At 46.2% G+C, this 17856-nt stretch overlaps 1 protein-coding gene across 1 annotated transcript in view; it reads right to left on the bottom strand.

The window, feature by feature from the left end:
• IL17REL (interleukin 17 receptor E like) overlaps positions 1-17856 on the bottom strand; it is a 356565-nt gene that overhangs the window by 60153 nt on the left and 278556 nt on the right. The window contains exons 12-13 of the mRNA XM_075342547.1: positions 12211-12268; positions 11887-12032 (exon numbers count right to left, since the gene is read on the bottom strand). Of these exons, the coding sequence (XP_075198662.1) occupies positions 11887-12032; positions 12211-12268 (204 nt within the window). The remainder of the gene's footprint in view (positions 1-11886; positions 12033-12210; positions 12269-17856) is intronic.

Raw genomic sequence — 17856 nt, 5'->3', positions numbered from 1 at the left:
CCGTCCCCTGGCTGACCCAGGGGAAGAAAAGTCCTCTGAGAGCCATGACTTGTTCATCTTGGTTCTTTTAGAAACACAGCGAGGGGACTCCAACCACAGTCTCCCTCGTTGCCACTAACTGGGCCACACACACCCCACTTGACTGGCATCGGTTGACCCCCCCTTTTGAAAAAGAAAAAGATGCTTTGCATGAAGCACTCTCAAAAATACGCGTGCCTTTCCCGTCCCCTGGCTGACCCAGGGGAAGAAAAGTCCTCTGAGAGCCATGACTTGTTCATCTTGGTTCTTTTAGAAACACAGCGAGGGGACTCCAACCACAGTCTCCCTCGTTGCCACTAACTGGGCCACACACACCCCACTTGACTGGCATCGGTTGACCCCCCCTTTTGAAAAAGAAAAAGATGCTTTGCATGAAGCACTCTCAAAAATACGCGTGCCTTTCTCGTCCCCTGGCTGACCCAGGGGAAGAAAAGTCCTCTGAGAGCCATGACTTGTTCATCTTGGTTCTTTTAGAAACACAGCGAGGGGACTCCAACCACAGTCTCCCTCGTTGCCACTAACTGGGCCACACACACCCCACTTGACTGGCATCGGTTGACCCCCCCTTTTGAAAAAGAAAAAGATGCTTTGCATGAAGCACTCTCAAAAATACGCGTGCCTTTCTCGTCCCCTGGCTGACCCAGGGGAAGAAAAGTCCTCTGAGAGCCATGACTTGTTCATCTTGGTTCTTTTAGAAACACAGCGAGGGGACTCCAACCACAGTCTCCCTCGTTGCCACTAACTGGGCCACACACACCCCACTTGACTGGCATCGGTTGACCCCCCCTTTTGAAAAAGAAAAAGATGCTTTGCATGAAGCACTCTCAAAAATACGCGTGCCTTTCCCGTCCCCTGGCTGACCCAGGGGAAGAAAAGTCCTCTGAGAGCCATGACTTGTTCATCTTGGTTCTTTTAGAAACACAGCGAGGGGACTCCAACCACAGTCTCCCTCGTTGCCACTAACTGGGCCACACACACCCCACTTGACTGGCATCGGTTGACCCCCCCTTTTGAAAAAGAAAAAGATGCTTTGCATGAAGCACTCTCAAAAATACGCGTGCCTTTCCCGTCCCCTGGCTGACCCAGGGGAAGAAAAGTCCTCTGAGAGCCATGACTTGTTCATCTTGGTTCTTTTAGAAACACAGCGAGGGGACTCCAACCACAGTCTCCCTCGTTGCCACTAACTGGGCCACACACACCCCACTTGACTGGCATCGGTTGACCCCCCCTTTTGAAAAAGAAAAAGATGCTTTGCATGAAGCACTCTCAAAAATACGCGTGCCTTTCCCGTCCCCTGGCTGACCCAGGGGAAGAAAAGTCCTCTGAGAGCCATGACTTGTTCATCTTGGTTCTTTTAGAAACACAGCGAGTGGACTCCAACCACAGTCTCCCTCGTTGCCACTAACTGGGCCACACACACCCCACTTGACTGGCATCGGTTGACCCCCCCTTTTGAAAAAGAAAAAGATGCTTTGCATGAAGCACTCTCAAAAATACGCGTGCCTTTCCCGTCCCCTGGCTGACCCAGGGGAAGAAAAGTCCTCTGAGAGCCATGACTTGTTCATCTTGGTTCTTTTAGAAACACAGCGAGGGGACTCCAACCACAGTCTCCCTCGTTGCCACTAACTGGGCCACACACACCCCACTTGACTGGCATCGGTTGACCCCCCCTTTTGAAAAAGAAAAAGATGCTTTGCATGAAGCACTCTCAAAAATACGCGTGCCTTTCCCGTCCCCTGGCTGACCCAGGGGAAGAAAAGTCCTCTGACAGCCATGTCCACATTGTCAGTGGACAGACGCGTGTGCTTATCTGCCAGCAGACCACCAGCAGCACTGAAGACAGGTTCCGAGAGAACGCTGGCTGCAGGACATGACAAGATCCCCAAGGCGTACGTGGCGAGCTCAGGCAATTTATCCAGATTGGAAGCCTAAAATGAGCAGGGCTCAAGTTGCACAATAATGGAATCGATGTTTCCTTGCATATACTCATATATCTGTGTGTCCTCCTCTTTTTCCTTGTCCAGCTGTTTTGTTTTCGCATGAGTATATGTCCTTGTCACTTTCCCATGTGTTTGTGTTGTGTTGTGAGTTGTTTGTCACCTTTTGGACACCTTTGAGGGTGTTTTCTAGGTGTTTTTCTGTGTTTGTGATTGCCTGCCATTGTTTCCTATTGGCTCGAGTTCGGTTCGTCGAACGTTCGACGAACCGAACTCGAACGGGACCTCCATTCGGCGAACTGACCTCGAGCCGAACCAGGACCAGTTCGCTCATCTCTACTAGGGACCCCAATATAGAGATATACCTTGACGAGGTTTTGGGGCTCAGTTACATTGATCAATGCGATTGCTAAATATCTCCTTTTTCCTAATATTCATGGCAGGTATGCAATTCATTATTCACATGTTCAAGTTAGCAAGTAGCATTTTTCATTGTATTTTCCAATATTTCTCCATATGCTTGAGGCATTATACTATTATCTAAGTTTGATGTGCAGCCTTATCCTTATATAGTATGTATTTTTTGGCTTGCACTCATAAAATATATATATTAGTGCTCACTTCAGTTATCCTATTCGGCTATCCAGGATTGGCCGAGGCCGATCACAGTGAGAGAGGTGAGACAGTTCCTGGGCCTGGTGGGCTATTATCATCGCTTCATCAAGGGGTACACAAAGATGGCTGTACCTATGCAAGACCTCCTTGTGGGATAGACCAAGGGTGGTAGGGCCCCTGGACCCCGTTTGTGTGGGAGGAGAAGCATGAAGAGTCCTTTTACCAGCTGAAGACAGCCTTGACAGGAGAAGAAGTCCTGGCGTACCCCGACTACAGCCTCCCGTTCATCCTCTACACCGATGCCAGCAATGTGGGCTTGGGAGCAGTCCTGTCCCTGGTCCAGGACAGGAGAGAAAAGGTGATCGCCTACGCCAGCAGAAAACTCCAGCCCACAGAAAGGAATTCCGAAAATTACAGCTCCTTCAAGCTTGAGTTCCTGGCCCTGGTGTGGGCAATCACCGAGAGGTTCCAACATTACCTCGCAGCGGCAAAATTCACTGCCTACACGGACAATAATCCATTGACCCATCTGGACACGGCCAAGCTGGGCGCTCTGGAACAGCGGTGGTTGGCCAGGCTGTCTAATTATGACTTCACTATCAAATACAGAGGCGGCCGCAAGAACACCAACGCGGACGTGTTATCCCGGATGCCCCACCTGCCGGATGGGGGGTCGGAAGATGATGACCTCAAAGAAATTGAGTTGCCCGCGTTCCATCGGCCTCCGGTCGAAAAACTATATGTCAAACAACAACAGGCGAACCTGGACCCGCTACCCAGTCAGGGATGGCAAGAAGCCCAAGATCAAGCGCCTGCTGTCCAGCTGGTAAAGACCATGATTGAGCAGGGCTCCTCCAGAATGGATCCTGCAGCTCCCTCTGAGGCCCAGCGGCTGTAGAAAGAACGAGCCCGGCTGTACCTGCACGAAGGGAAGCTGTATCGAGGGCTGATCAACCCGAAGACTCATGAGAAGGTTCGTCAGCTGGTGGTCCCTCAGGCCAGCGTGCTCAAAGTCCTACGCGCATATCACGATGGTGCCGGGCACTTCGGCTGGAAAAAGCTGGAGATGTTGCTGAGAGAGCGGTTTTATTGGAGTGGGATGCGGGAATCTGTGGAGGCCTGGTGCCGAGAGTGCGGCCCCTGTGCGCTGAGAAGGAAGGATGAAGTCAGCCAAAGAGCCCCTCTGCAGCCGATCGTCACCCATCAACCGCTGTAGTTGGTTGCCTTGGACCACGTCAAGTTTACACCCAGCCGGAATGGATATACCTATGCCTTGACCATCTTGGACCACTACTCCAGATTCATGGTGGTTGTTCCAGTCAAAGATTTGACTGGCCATACCGTAGCTAGGGCATTCCAGGCCTACTTCTGTCGACCGCACGGATACCCAGAGAGGGTGGTTACGGACCAGGGTTCAGCCTTTGAAGCAGAGGTGTTTCAAGAGTTTTGCCAATTGTACGGTTGTTAGAAGATCAGGACCACACCCTACCATGCCCAGACTAATGGTATGTGTGAGAAGATGAACCACCTGGTCCTGGATCTCCTCAAGGTGATACCGTTGGAAGAGCGGAACCTGTGGCCAGAAAAGCTGCCTGACCTGGTAGACATGTACAATAACATCCCCTGCAATTCTACCAAATGCACCCCGGCGTATCTGATGAGAGCCCGACCGGGCCGGCTGCCGGTGGACCTAGAAATGGACTTGGAGGCTGCAGAGGCACTTCCTTCGACTGCCAGCTGGGATACCCGGCGGCAAATCCAATACCGACAGGTCCAGGAGTATGTGGAGAAGAATCTTGGTCAGAGCCAAGAGAAACAAGCACGACGCTTCAACAAACAAGTGTCAGCTGCCTCCTTTTAGCCAGGGGATGTAGTGCTGAAATGAAAGAGAAGGACCCATAAGCTTGATGACCAGTGGGAAAAGACCCCGTATGTCATACAGCCCACTGAATGGGAGAATGAGAAGGCTTATCTGATCAGTCGCGACCAGGGGAGGACCACCACTACGGTTTCCAGGGACCACCTGAAGAAATGTCCTCACCCCTTGAGAGTGACAAATGAGGTTTCGGTTCCCACGCCGAGTGGGGAAAAGGAGAAGGATGTGATCCACACAGTGATGGGTGATTTTCCAGCAGACTGGCCAATGCAAAACGGTGCGGTGATTGTTCCGGTGTTAATGTTCCCAAAACACGTGGAAGAAATGGAGACGGAGACGCCCGCCAGTGAGCCACTCGAACAAGTGCCCAGGGATGCACCTATACCCCTTCCCCTTTGGTCTCCACTTGCCATATCTGACAGACGGGAAGAGGAAACGGTCGTCTCCTCTATCCCCTTGCCCGCTACTAGCGACATTGTCCTCCGAAGGTCCACACGCCCTAACCTAGGTAGGCCCCCCGCTTAGGTATAGGGAAACTACCATCTGGGGTGCAGTATGTTGATTGTGCAAATAGCTGAATAAATGAATACTAATCAATCCGAAGTCTCACCTGATCATCAACCAGTTGATTGCCGTCCGTTGCAGACAGCCCTTATGAGGAACTGCTCATGAACATGGCCGAGAACTTGCAGGCCACCCACGAACTTGTGGGTTTATAAATAGTTTGTGGGCCGTTTTCCATTCCGTGCCACCTCCGGAGAGGCAGATTGGAGGAAGGGCCCGCAGAAGAGTAGGCTGGGTCCCGGCCACCACCAGGATCGGTGGCCATCCTCCGGGTGTTAGGGGTCGCCCTGGACGTGGGGTCCCCTGAAGTGACAGCCGGGTGCGAGACACCGTACCCGTTCCCGCTCAGGTAACCTGGCCAGGACTGGGGAAGAGGGGTGCTGCCCGTTTCTTAGGGGCAGCATCAAGGTTTAGGTTGCTTGGGTGGGGGAGCGGATGACCATGAACCCGTCCGTTAATAATAAAAATGTTTTTATAAGTTTGAAACGTTAAAGTGCCTTGCCTCCCGTAAGGGAAGAACTGAAAAGAATGCTTGTGTTCAATGTTTGATATGTTAATTTATCTTTTGCAGAAAAATAAAACCGGTGATGGACGGGCAGCCCGCAGACGGTCTGCATTTCCCCAAGGGGGAATGTGACGCCCTGGACTAGCTACATTCTTACATGTAGCTATTGAATTTTTCATGTCAGTATTCACACAGCAGTTTCTGCTATTCCATGTATTCCCCTTACATAGTCACTGGTGTGCATACCTTCTCTCCATAGTGATGTTTTTTAGGTTTTTGCACCCAGTTCAGACATAGAATGGAGTTCCAAACGTTATTTCTTATTTGTTAGTTGTTTTTCGTTTGGGAACCCTCCCCATACACACCTATTGCCAATCCACATCGTATATATAGCTTGGGTCTCAGCTTCCCATACACGGTAAGTTTTTTAACTGCATGAGAGGACACACACAAGCTAGGGACCCCAACGTGAGAAATACTTTGGCGTAGTGTTGGGGCTCTATTGCATTGATCAATTCAGTAGCTAAATTTCTCTTTATTCATATGTTCATGGCAGTAATGCAGGTTCCATTTTTCACATTTCATTCTTACATGTAGCTATTGAATTTTTCATGTCAGTATTCACACAGCAGTTTCTGCTATTCCATGTATTCCCCTTACATAGTCACTGGTGTGCATACCTTATCTCCCCATAGTGATGTTTTTTAGGTTTTTGCACCCAGTTCAGACATAGAATGGAGTTCCAAACGTTATTTCTTATTTTTTTGAATACTTTGGCACATACAATATATAATTATTTTAAGTGGCTCTCCATGAATTAGATAACATGGAGTCCCTGATATAATTCAAACTGCAGCTGTCCTACTCACATGTCAATATGGGCTGCAGACTGAAGTTATCTAGCTCGCGTGACCTGTGTGTAAATATTAAGAGCTGTATCACACATATCTCAGTTGGAGCCTGGATGCACAGGCTTTTATATGTGAAGAAATGTTTTACCCCATATTAGCTTCATCCTTCCCAATCAGTCTGACAACTTTATATCAGTTCAAAGAGACCGACTGCTCCCAACTGGAAAACAAACATTGAGAAGGATGAACCTGGAGTATCCAAGTTGTGCCCAGTGAGGAAGACGTATATTTCTTCACACATGACAGCCTGTGCTCCTGGTTGATGACTGAGGTATGAATTATACAGTTTTTGTCAATTGACATGCAGGTTTGAATTATACCAGAGATGCCATTTTATCTTATTCTCAGAGAACCCCTTTAATAACATATAGTTGGTCTCAACCCTTGTACATCATCACAATGGATTGAAACCATGGCAATCTTGGGTTGCTTTTGTGGAGAGTTTTGGTCACTATCCTTCTCTACAGCGAATCATTCTCTGATAATTTTCATAGCATGTAATTGAATCTAAAAAGTATGTATAGGTCTATACACTTTCGAATTCTTCCATTTTTTTTAACCACAAACACTTTATCAGTAAACACCGGTGACCCAGTTCAATTAGGAACCATAAATATCCATTCTATAACAGTACTTCCTTATATTTGTCAGAAGATTGGGAATGTTTCAAATCATGAGCCTAATAAGTACCGTACTTTTCCATACTTTTCTTCTCATGTTATTTTTAGTTTCATCTGTCAACAAAAGAAAAGCGTCTAATCGGTAATGGGGGCAGAGTTATACAGTATAAAGGTTCAGTCACACTAAGCAACTTACCAGCGATCCCAACAACGATAGGGATCGCTGGTAAGTTGCTAGGAGGTTGCTGGTGATATGTCACACTGCGACGCTCCAGCGATCCCACCAGCAACCTGACCTGGCAGGGATCGCTGGAGCATCACTACACGAGTTGCTGGTGAGCTCACCAGCAACCAGTGACCAGCTATACGTGCAGAGAGCAGGGAGCAGCGCACACTGAGCGCTGGCTCCTTGCTCTCCTAGTACAGCACACATCGGGTTAATTACCCGATGTGTGCTGCAGCTGCATGTGCACAGAGCAGGGAGCAGCGCACACTGCTTAGCGCTGGCTCCTTGCTCTCCTGGCTACAGCACACATCGGGTTAATTAACCCGATGTGTCCTGCAGCTACATGTGCACAGAGCAGGAGCCGGCACTGAGCGTGAGAGCGGCTGAGGCTGGTATCAAAGGTAAATATCAGGTAACCAAGGACAGGGCTTCTTGGTTACCCGATGTTTACATTGGTTACCAGCCTCCGCAGAAGCCGGCTCCTGCTGCCTGCACATTTAGTTGTTGCTGTCTCGCTGTCACACACAGCGATGTGTGCTTCACAGCGGGACAGCAACAACTAAAAAATGTCCCAGGACATTCAGCAACAACCAACGACCTCACAGCAGGGGCCAGGTTGTTGCTGGATGTCACACACAGCAACATCGCTAGCAACGTCACAAAAGTTGTTCGTTAGCAACGATGTTGCTAGCGATGTTGCTTAGTGTGACGGGGCCTTAAGAGTAGTCTTTTCCCTACTCAGAAATTTCAAGGATTCTATCAATGCTGGTGAGACCAATGGAAGTGCACAGGCATGTGATTTCTAGCATTTACAATTCATAATTGCCTGGTCGTTTATGATATAGTTTAGTGAATACAGACATTCTGTGCATAACTCAAAAAGTTTCTTAAATCGTAACAAATAGCAGAATTCATAGCTGCATAATAAGTAAGGACACTTCTTGCATCAACCCAGCTTAGTTCAACAGTTATTTGTTGCAGAACTTCTTGTGAGAACTATCACACTTTATGAGATTTTGGCAGGCCTGAAGACAATAGCTCATTCCCTAGTCTAACACAGAGGGCAGGAGGACTACATGACATGAGACAACTAGTCTGACTTTATTGAAATAACACTGAGCATAATAAATGACAAATGCTCATACTGATTAAATAATAAATATCTACTGACAGATTCCTTTAAAGGCTGGGGCCACACGGGGCACTACTGCAATGCTCGCATGAGACTCGGCTCGCGCTGGCAGCACAGCAGGAGCCGAGTGTCATACGAGTGTGCCTGCATCTGAGGTCCGATCATGTGAGCAGACCTCAGCTGCGGGGGGCGGGCTGGCACGGAGGAGGGGAGGGAGGGATTTCTCTCTCTCTCTCCTCTGTAGTCGGCTATTGCCATTCTCGCACTGCACTGGCTGTACACCAGTGTACCGCGAGTGCAGTGCGATTTTTCTCTCGCCCCATTCACTTGAATGGGTGCGAAAGAAAGAGTCTCAGCTTACAATCGCAGCATGCTGCGATTGTTTTCTCGGTCCGATTAGGGCTGAGAAAATAATCGCTCATGTGTGCTGCCACACAGGCTAGAATTGGTCCGAGGGGAATGCGATGTTTTATCGCACTCCACTCGCACCGATTTTCTTGCCGTGTGGCTTAGGCCTAAGGCTGGGGCCACACGGGGACTACTGCGATCCCCTTGCATGACACTCGGCTCGTGCTGGCAGTACAGCAGAGCCGAGTGTCATGCGTGTGTCCTTGCAACTGAGGTCCGTTCGTGCGAGCAGACCTCAGCTGCGGGGGGCGGGTCGGCACTCAGGAGGGGAGGGAGGTATTTCTCTCCCTCTCTTCTGCGTAGCCGGCTATTGCCATTCTCGCACTGCACTAGCGGTACACCGGTGTACCGCGAGTGCAGTGCGATTTTTCTCTCGCCCCATTCACTTGAATGGGTGCGAGAGAAAGAGACACGGATTACAATCGCAGCATGCTGCGATTGTTTTCTCAGTCTGATTAGGGCTGAGAAAATAATCGCCCATGTGTGCTGACACACAGGCTAGAATTGGTCCGAGGGGAATGCGATGTTTTATCGCACTCCACTCGCACTGTTTTTCTCGCCGTGTGGCTTAGGCCTAACAATGAGTGTTGTTGAATGTTGTCGGGGAGAGAAGGAATGAGTAGTTTAAATTAAAAGATAGGCCATGACCATCAGCCTCTTTCGCCCTCTCCACATTGTAAATATATGAACACTCTGCTGGCTAGAGAATTCATGTGTATGATGGAGTCAATCGTTTTTGGTTGACCAAGCATTCTGTCTGACCGCATTCCCATCTCTATAGGCACCTTTGAAGCTGAAAATGTACAAATAAATCCCATCTTGATGGCTATGACTTAAATCCATTCTACTGGTGTACAAAAGCAAAATGATAAGAACTTTGTCATTGACCCATCTGTATATTATTTAAACAGAATCTCTCACCACCATAGGGAGGACCTGTCACTTCCCGTGTATATGTAGTTTTTTTGAGCTGGTCAAATGTCACTGTTCTTTTGAATCTAATACTATTGCTTTTAAAGCTGTGCCTCTGTTTTACTAATATATGGCCCCATCTTCAATGCATGTAGTCTTCTTAGCCAAGGTGGTATGACTCTCAACTTCTCTGTCATATTCAACTTCTCTTCTGAAGCCTTTCTGGGGATCAATCCCCCATAGAAATGAGTGAACATATCCAAGTATAATTGAATTCCATACATCAAAATGCAGATTTTAGGAAATTCACTTCCACATGGATTCAGACGCTGGTTACCTGCCAACATTTTTCCTAATACTCACTTTACCGCTTATCTTTCTGGGCTCTTTGTTCCCCATTGCATCTTCTGATTGCTGCAATGAGCGTCAACGAGTCCTGGAATTCCCCTCATAAGAGCTGATAGTTCTGGCCTAGGGTAAGTGTGTCGCCCAGGACTATGGGGTACTCGGTCCCGGGCTGTATATATACGGGGATGCTGTGTCACGGGTGTGCTCTGGCTGTTGCCCAGTTCTGTGGACCTGGGGACACTTTTAAAAGGGGTTTACAGGGGAGATGATAAAGTTTATATTGTGACGCCACTTGTGGGTTGCTGCTAAGTAGATGGAGCCGCCGCTGCACAGTTTATGTCTACTGGGGCTGGTAGGGAGGGCAGCTGGGATGTTGGGCCCTCCACAAGAAGGGCTGAGCCCCAGGGTGTAGATGTTGGGGGTGCGACGTTGGAAGAACGGAGACCACACGATGGAAATGCAGTGCAACTCCGGTTTTTACTCACAGCAGATGGTGATGCTGGATGGCTGGTTTAGATCTCTGGTCCCTGTAGTCCCAATGCCGGTGTGGTAACCTGATGGCTTCTTTCCCCAGCACCTCTCTGTTGTTTTTGTGGAACCCTGTAGCTTGGAGCGTCTGGGAGTCCCCTCCTGTCAGTTGTCAGGCTTTTGTGTGTATGGCAGACAGTGTGAACCCTGTAGGGTCAGTATTCTGTTCCAGTCCCTTGCTCAATCATTACTGCTGGTGCCCCATCGGATTCTTGGGTCAGTGAGGTCCGTGAAGGTCCCCTCACTGTGCAGGTATTTGCTAGGCAGTTTAAAACATTCACCTAACCTAGAGCCCTGTTCCGTCGATGCCTTGGTTCCAGGGGTACCTCATCGTACCCTGCCTGGCAACCACACTCCTGTACCAGTCAGGCCACCGTTACATGGCCCCGTCTTGAGACACGTCCATCTCCTCCTCTCTCTACTTACTCACTGCTCACTGTCTCTTCTCCTCCCCCCGGGTTGTTGGCTAGTGGCCCGGATCGGCTCCACCTTTAGATGGCCATCCATTGGGTCCCCAACTAGTCAGTCATCCCTGTCTGGATGAGGGAACTGGGGATGTTATGTGTGTAGATTGGTACAGGCATTGAGCTTCCAGGTCCCTGGGGGTAAGTCCTGCGTCCTGTCCGTGACAGGATGCAGTACCTAATAGTGCCCTGAAGGGTTCAGGGGCTCTATATAAGAGGCCCAGGACAGTCCTGTATTAGGTCACTGCACACATCATCATGCCATGACGTTCTCCTATGATTCCAGGTGATAAGAACATGCAACGAGGACTGGACGGGTGATGGTGAGAAGTGAAGGGACATACAGGTGAGCAATGAGGTAAGTATAATAATGTCTTCTATCTTTTACATCTTACATTTATTATGCTCTAGGATCTGGAGGAACATTAATTCACAAAGAATAATTTTGATGAAGGAATTAATCGATTTTCCAGGAAAATCTCATGAACTGACAAATTTAAATTTGGCATGATCCATGTACCTCTACTCCACCTGACTAAAAAGACTAGCTCTACATACATGGAGTAGCAGGACATATCCTACGAATCTAAAACTGCAGAACACAGAAAAAGCCAGATTCAGGAGAACAGCAGCATTTAAACCACATGAAGAAATCCATTTAGTTGTGCACATTGTACCCACTAGCCCTATTGTAAAGCATGATAAAGCATTAGATGCTTTATCACAGTGACATTTCTAACAGATTGTGCTTGAAAGTATAAAGTTAGGCTGATTGTAATTTACCGTAATCTGCAAACTCACCATGTAGACTAAAGCATGCCTTTGAATAGAGCCGCAGGAATTGTGTTTTGTGCGATTACAAATAAAAACAGAAAAATCTGCTTTAGCTGAAAACATGAATCTGATTTGTATTACTTCATCCGTAAAAACAGTTTTCATTTGCCAAGCTGAAATAGAAAGTAAAATGAGTAAACATTTTCATACAGTACATACTCTCTACTCATATATATATTTAGGACTGCAATTTTAAACTCTAATCTGTTATGCAATCATGTAGCTTCACATTATGTTAGATGAAAATATTATTAAAAATTTACATTTCTTTTATACTATGGTTCTTTTTACCTGCAAAGGCTCCAGATACAAAGGGACATCTCACCCAAGCTCCCTTCTCAGTTGTAAACTGTGGAAAAAAACAAAAGCCTGATGAAGATCTTGCCAAACTATTCTCTTTTAATTGATGAGGTACTATAATAATAATAATAATAATAATAATAATATTGTTATGTATTGTATAGCATGACAGTTAATATATAATATTTTTTGGTTAATATTTGATATATCTAGTGGTGCAAATGTTTGACGTGAACATATCCCAAGTGTGTTGCACACATACCTGGGACTGTCTGATTTATCTGAATGGAATGTCTGCCACCAAAATAATCCCATTTTGAGAATTTACTTTCAGTTGCAGAAATGTCTGCAAAAAATCAGCAGAATATACTGTAACAGTCATTGCAGTGTTGCACTCAACATAGGAGAATGACAGCTGATATGCCTGAAGAGGGAAGTTGACAGAGCTGTGTTGTACAGCTCCGCAAATGAGCACATTCGGTTACTGCCAACACTGGGAACAACTGATCAGTTAGGCTGCAGAGTGTTGCACCCCTAGTGATGAAATATTGATGACATGCTAAGAATAGGCCATCAATGTAAAAGTTCAGGATAACCTTTTTGAGGGGTTCATCAAGGTTGCCTCTACTTTCTCTCCTTACTAAAGTTCAATTGTTCTAGAGAATTTCATACAAACATTGCAGAATGTCTTCATTTTATAGATATGCTCATTCTTTATTACAGATTATGCTTATCACCTTGCGAATCATGCAGTGATACTTGTTTATATTCAAGGGCGTATATAGTGGGGCACGCAGGGCATTTTCCTCAGGCACAACTAGCATGGGTGCACCATTGAGCTGCCTAATGTTGCAGTCCGAGGTATCTACCTGATGGCTGCTTTTTCATTCCCCATAGTGGAATTTGGCAGTTCTCTGAGCCAGCTGTCAAAATGACAGCCGCCTCAGAGAAGATGTAGGCATCGGCTCAGGGAAATCGTTGCACTAGCATCTTTCACTTTCAATTCAGTACAATTGAAGTCCTGATGGCTGGAACTACCAGGTCAGGGCAATGTCAACAGCATGATCAGGTCATCTGTGGTGACGTCATTCTCCAGTGCCACATAGACATGAAAAAGTGTGATGTGATACGTGTTCCAGTGGAGCTGAAGACACTGAAGATTTATTGTAATAGAGCAGAGGATGGGGATGTGAGGGCAAAGTATCAAGGGGGGATTTGAGAATGCAGTATGGAGAGCAAGTGGGGAGTGGGTGCCGATATAGTATGAGGAGCGGTGGGGGGTGGAGTTGGGGAAATTTGAGGACATAGTATGGGGAGCTAGAAGATGGGATGGGTCCGGACAGAAGGATTGGGAGCAAGTGGGGGATTTGAGGCCACAGTATGGGGAGCAAAGGAGGATATGGTTTGATCCATAGTATGGGAAGCAAATGAGTTGAAAGTTGAGGACAGTATGGGGATATAGGGGCTGGGGGCTGGAATAAGAGGAAACACAGCATGGGTATCAAGGGGGGGAGAATTTGAGCATACTATATGAGGAGGGAGAGAGGAGATGGGTGAAGACATAGTATTTTAAGCAAGAAGGGGAACATTTGAGGACATAGTATGGGGAGTGAGTGAGGGAATGCATGAGAAAAAGTTGTGAGGAATTTGGAGTGTGAATGTGACACAGTATAAGTAGCAAGTGGGGATGGGTGTGGACACAGTATGATGTGTGAGGAAACAGTATAGAGAGCAATAGGCTAAATATGTGAGGAATCATTATGGTTAACAGGGTAACTGTGTGAGGAGACAGTATGGGGGAGGGAGTAAATGTGTGAAGAGATTAGTGACAATATCACTGTGATCACTGTGATTGTGAGGAGACAATATAGGGGAAAAAGTGCAAGGAGGACAGTGTGAGGGCAGAGCAAGGATGGAGCAGTTTGATGAGAATGGGGAGTGTAATGAGAGAGCACAGCATAGAGACTAGACTGTTTAGTGGGAGTTTAGTGTGGAGGGGGCTCAGGATGGAAAGGAGAGGGCAGTGTGAATTGCATGTACTACAGTCCCTGACAGATTTTCTGTCGCTTATCCATGTTATGTAAATAAAAGCTTATAACCTGACTTTAAATTCATCCATTGGTTTTATAAATTAGTCTTTTGAAAGCTGAAACCCTCCCAAATTTGGTTTAGGTTATGAAAATAAAGTTGCTGCAAAGCTGAAATATTGATCATTTAATGAACACAGAAAGGTCAGATTTTGGCAAGACAAAAGTTTTGTCACCCACAGAAAGTAATGTGAAATTCAAACAAATAATTAACTTCTAATACAAAGATATGTTGCATAACATTGGTGAATGAAGTTGTGGTGCTGTTAGAGCCATGTTTAATATTTTGTGTGATTCCATGAGCTTGAAGGGCTGCATCCATGCGGTTAAGCAATGATTCATACTATTTATTGATGAAGTCATCAGGAATAGCAAAAAATGCAGTCTTACATGCCTCCAAGAGTTCATCTAGATTCTTTTGTTTTGTCTTCCAAGCTTCCTCTTTCCTCCTACCCCAGATATACTCAATGATGTTCATGTCTGGTGACTGGGCTGGCCAGTCCTTGAGCACCTTGATCTTCTTTGCCAGGAGGAACTTTGTTGTAGAGATGGATGTATGAGATGGAGCACCATCCTGCTGCAGAATTTGACCCCTTTTATGATTAGGAATGTAAGAGGTAGCTAAAACTTCTTGATATTTTAGACTATTGATATTGCCTTCTACCTTGCAAATGTTTTGCACACCCCCATACTGAATGTAACCCCAGATCATGATGTTTCCACCACCAAGCTTAACAGTTTTCTGGATCCAAACGGGCTCCAGTAGGTCTCCTGCATTATTTGTGGCAGCTGTGGTGTAATTCAACTGAAGATTCATCAAAGAAATCCACCTTCTGCCACTTTTCCAGCGTCCATCTGTTTAGCAGCGTGGGGACTTGGCAAATGTCACACAGTTTTTTAATTGCCTTTGGTTTAGTGCTGGCTTTTGGGCACTGATTTGACCATGGAGGCCATTTCGAGACAGAATCCTACAAACTATTCTAGTTGCCACAGGGACGTGAGGTGACCAGGCCTTTTGGAGCTCTGCTGCATGGGAAGAGGGGCTGGCTTTGGATTTTCTAACCAACAAACGTTCCCCCTGAGTAGTTGTCTTGCGGGGTCTGCCGGACCTGGACTTGTCACAAACATCTCCAGTCTCTTAAAATCTTTTTTTAATTCTTTGCACTTGATGCTGAGACACATTAAAGGTGCCAGCCACCTCTGCAGTGGATCTGTTCTTCAGCCTCTTGATAATCAAGGCTTTGGTCGCATGGTGGATTTTTGGCATGTTGTCAGAGGTCAAGTTGCAGTTCAAGTGATGGTCTTGGGTGCTGGGTTTCTTTATATACACACCCACTAATTAACTGATCATTTAGTGAGCACAGGTGAGGATGTAAACTAGGATTGGGTGCATTATATGACAAGGCGACAAAACTTTTGTCTTGCCAAAATCTGACCTTTCTGTGTTCATTAAATGATCAATATTTCAGCTTTGCAGCAACTTTATTTTCATAACCTAAACCAACTTTGGGAGGGTTTCAGCTTTCAAAAGAGTAATTTATGAAACCAATGGATGAATTTAAAGTCAGGTTATAAGCTTTTATTTACATAACATGGATAAGCGACAGAACTTCTGTCAGGGACTGTATAAGATGACCAATGTGTGGGTCAAATTTTGTTCAGGAAGCACAGTGAGGGGCAATTATTTAATCAGGTGTATTTTTCATGATACTGTTATTTTTAGGGGCATCACAGTTGGGGTGTGATGCAGAAGATTAGAGAACATGGAAGTCTACAGAGATGAGCTGTGGTTGTTAAAAGTCATCTAAGTGTCTGGAAAAGATGAAGAAGAAAAAGAAAACAATTCCGATCAGAGAGGGCATAATGTAAATGTTGCTTTGTGATAATGACTCTCAACAGCACTGTGGTTCCTGTGTGGTCCACAGTCTAATGACTGATAACTCCTAGTATCTACTTTTCATTGTTAAGGGCAAACTGGGAGTTGTAGGTTTATGTGATGCACATTTTTGGGGTTGAACTGACATTATAATTAATGTACCATATACTGATGGTGCTTCTGATGCTGTAGATATTTACAAACAGTAGTCCTGTTGTATTAATGTATGTTTAGAATGATAGCAAATCCAAAGCAAAAGTTTTCATGCAAAAAATGTGTCGACCATGCACTTCATGACCTAGATGAAGTCAGATGTATAGGGTGAAACTAAATTCCCTATATAATTGGGGAAATCCAATAAATTGAGTGCTCTGCCAACTCATGAATAATTTCATGTGATATGGCTCACATGGCTGTATTTTGGTTCATGCTCTTTTTGCATATATTATGCTCAAAGCAAGAGCAGATGTTAATACCATAGTAGTAAGGACTGAAAATATTGTTTTGTAAATATTTCTCTTTCCTGCCTTTCTGGGATCCATTTTCTGTATGAAATCCAATTTTTAACAATATATATGGAGGTACTCCTACTACTCGAGATGTTGCAGACATTTCTTATTTTTAACAACAAACCAAAAAAGATCCTAGTGGTCAAAAGCACCAATGAATGAGATGAGAGGAAGACCACTGGTAAAGGAAGAGACCAAGGACAAGTACTTAGTGAAATACAAAATCCACTTTAATGAAGTGCACGTGACACAAGGACAGACAGTAGTGACGAATAGATCTAAAAATCGTCAGACACACAGAGTTGCACAAACACCACCAGCAGGTATAATGAGGCGGCTAGAAACAAGGGGTTAATATCAAAAACCAGATAGCCAGGCAAATAGGGAAAGCATGTAATTGGGAGTAAACTAATTATAGTCACCAGTGTGTTTCTCTCCCTATGTAACCGCTAAGATAACATGTCAAATAAATATATAGTTAAGGGAAATTACCTTGAGACATGTTGGAAGGTGCTAGCAGACAGGCTGGTGGAGATGGGTGGGGCCTCGACGCGCGTTTCACCGGGCGTGGCTTCATCAGGAGGCTTGGCCATGGTGCATGGAGTGTGGGTTTATAAGGGAATGACAGGGATTCAGCAGCAAATCGGCGCGCTCCGCATCAGGATGTCCCGCCTTCCAAGGCGACGACCACAGGGCACCACGTGGAGGAACAGGAGAAGGACGTGCGTCATCCCACTATTCATCCCGGAAGCGCCCGGCAGTCACCTCCACAGAAGGCGCGAACAGCGCATGCGCGCGTCGCGTCTGTGCCTGGGTATTAGTCTCACCCTCCTGTCAGGGGTGATGTCAGAGACAGGGAGTGGAATCAATAAAGGGGTGGAGAATGTTAGTCCGGACTCCGGACGTGTCCATCCATGAACAAGCAGGAGGTTAACAAGGGAGGCAGGTATGTGACGCCCCCGGGCAGTAGCACTGAGGGAGGAACAAATCATATAAGCGGAGGGCAGAGGAATGGCCGTGCCCAAAATTTTTGACCACTGGGATCTTTTTTGGTTTGTTGTTCTCATTGAGACCCCCCCTTTAAGGGAAGCTGTAGATTTATAATTTCTTATTTTTACCTAAAAGATAGGTCATCAATATGATGTGACCAGACAACTTCTTTACA

Source organism: Anomaloglossus baeobatrachus, chromosome 4 (genome assembly GCF_048569485.1).
Source record: "Anomaloglossus baeobatrachus isolate aAnoBae1 chromosome 4, aAnoBae1.hap1, whole genome shotgun sequence".
NCBI lineage: Eukaryota > Metazoa > Chordata > Amphibia > Anura > Aromobatidae > Anomaloglossus > Anomaloglossus baeobatrachus.
This window is presented reverse-complemented; position numbering and strand designations above follow the sequence as displayed.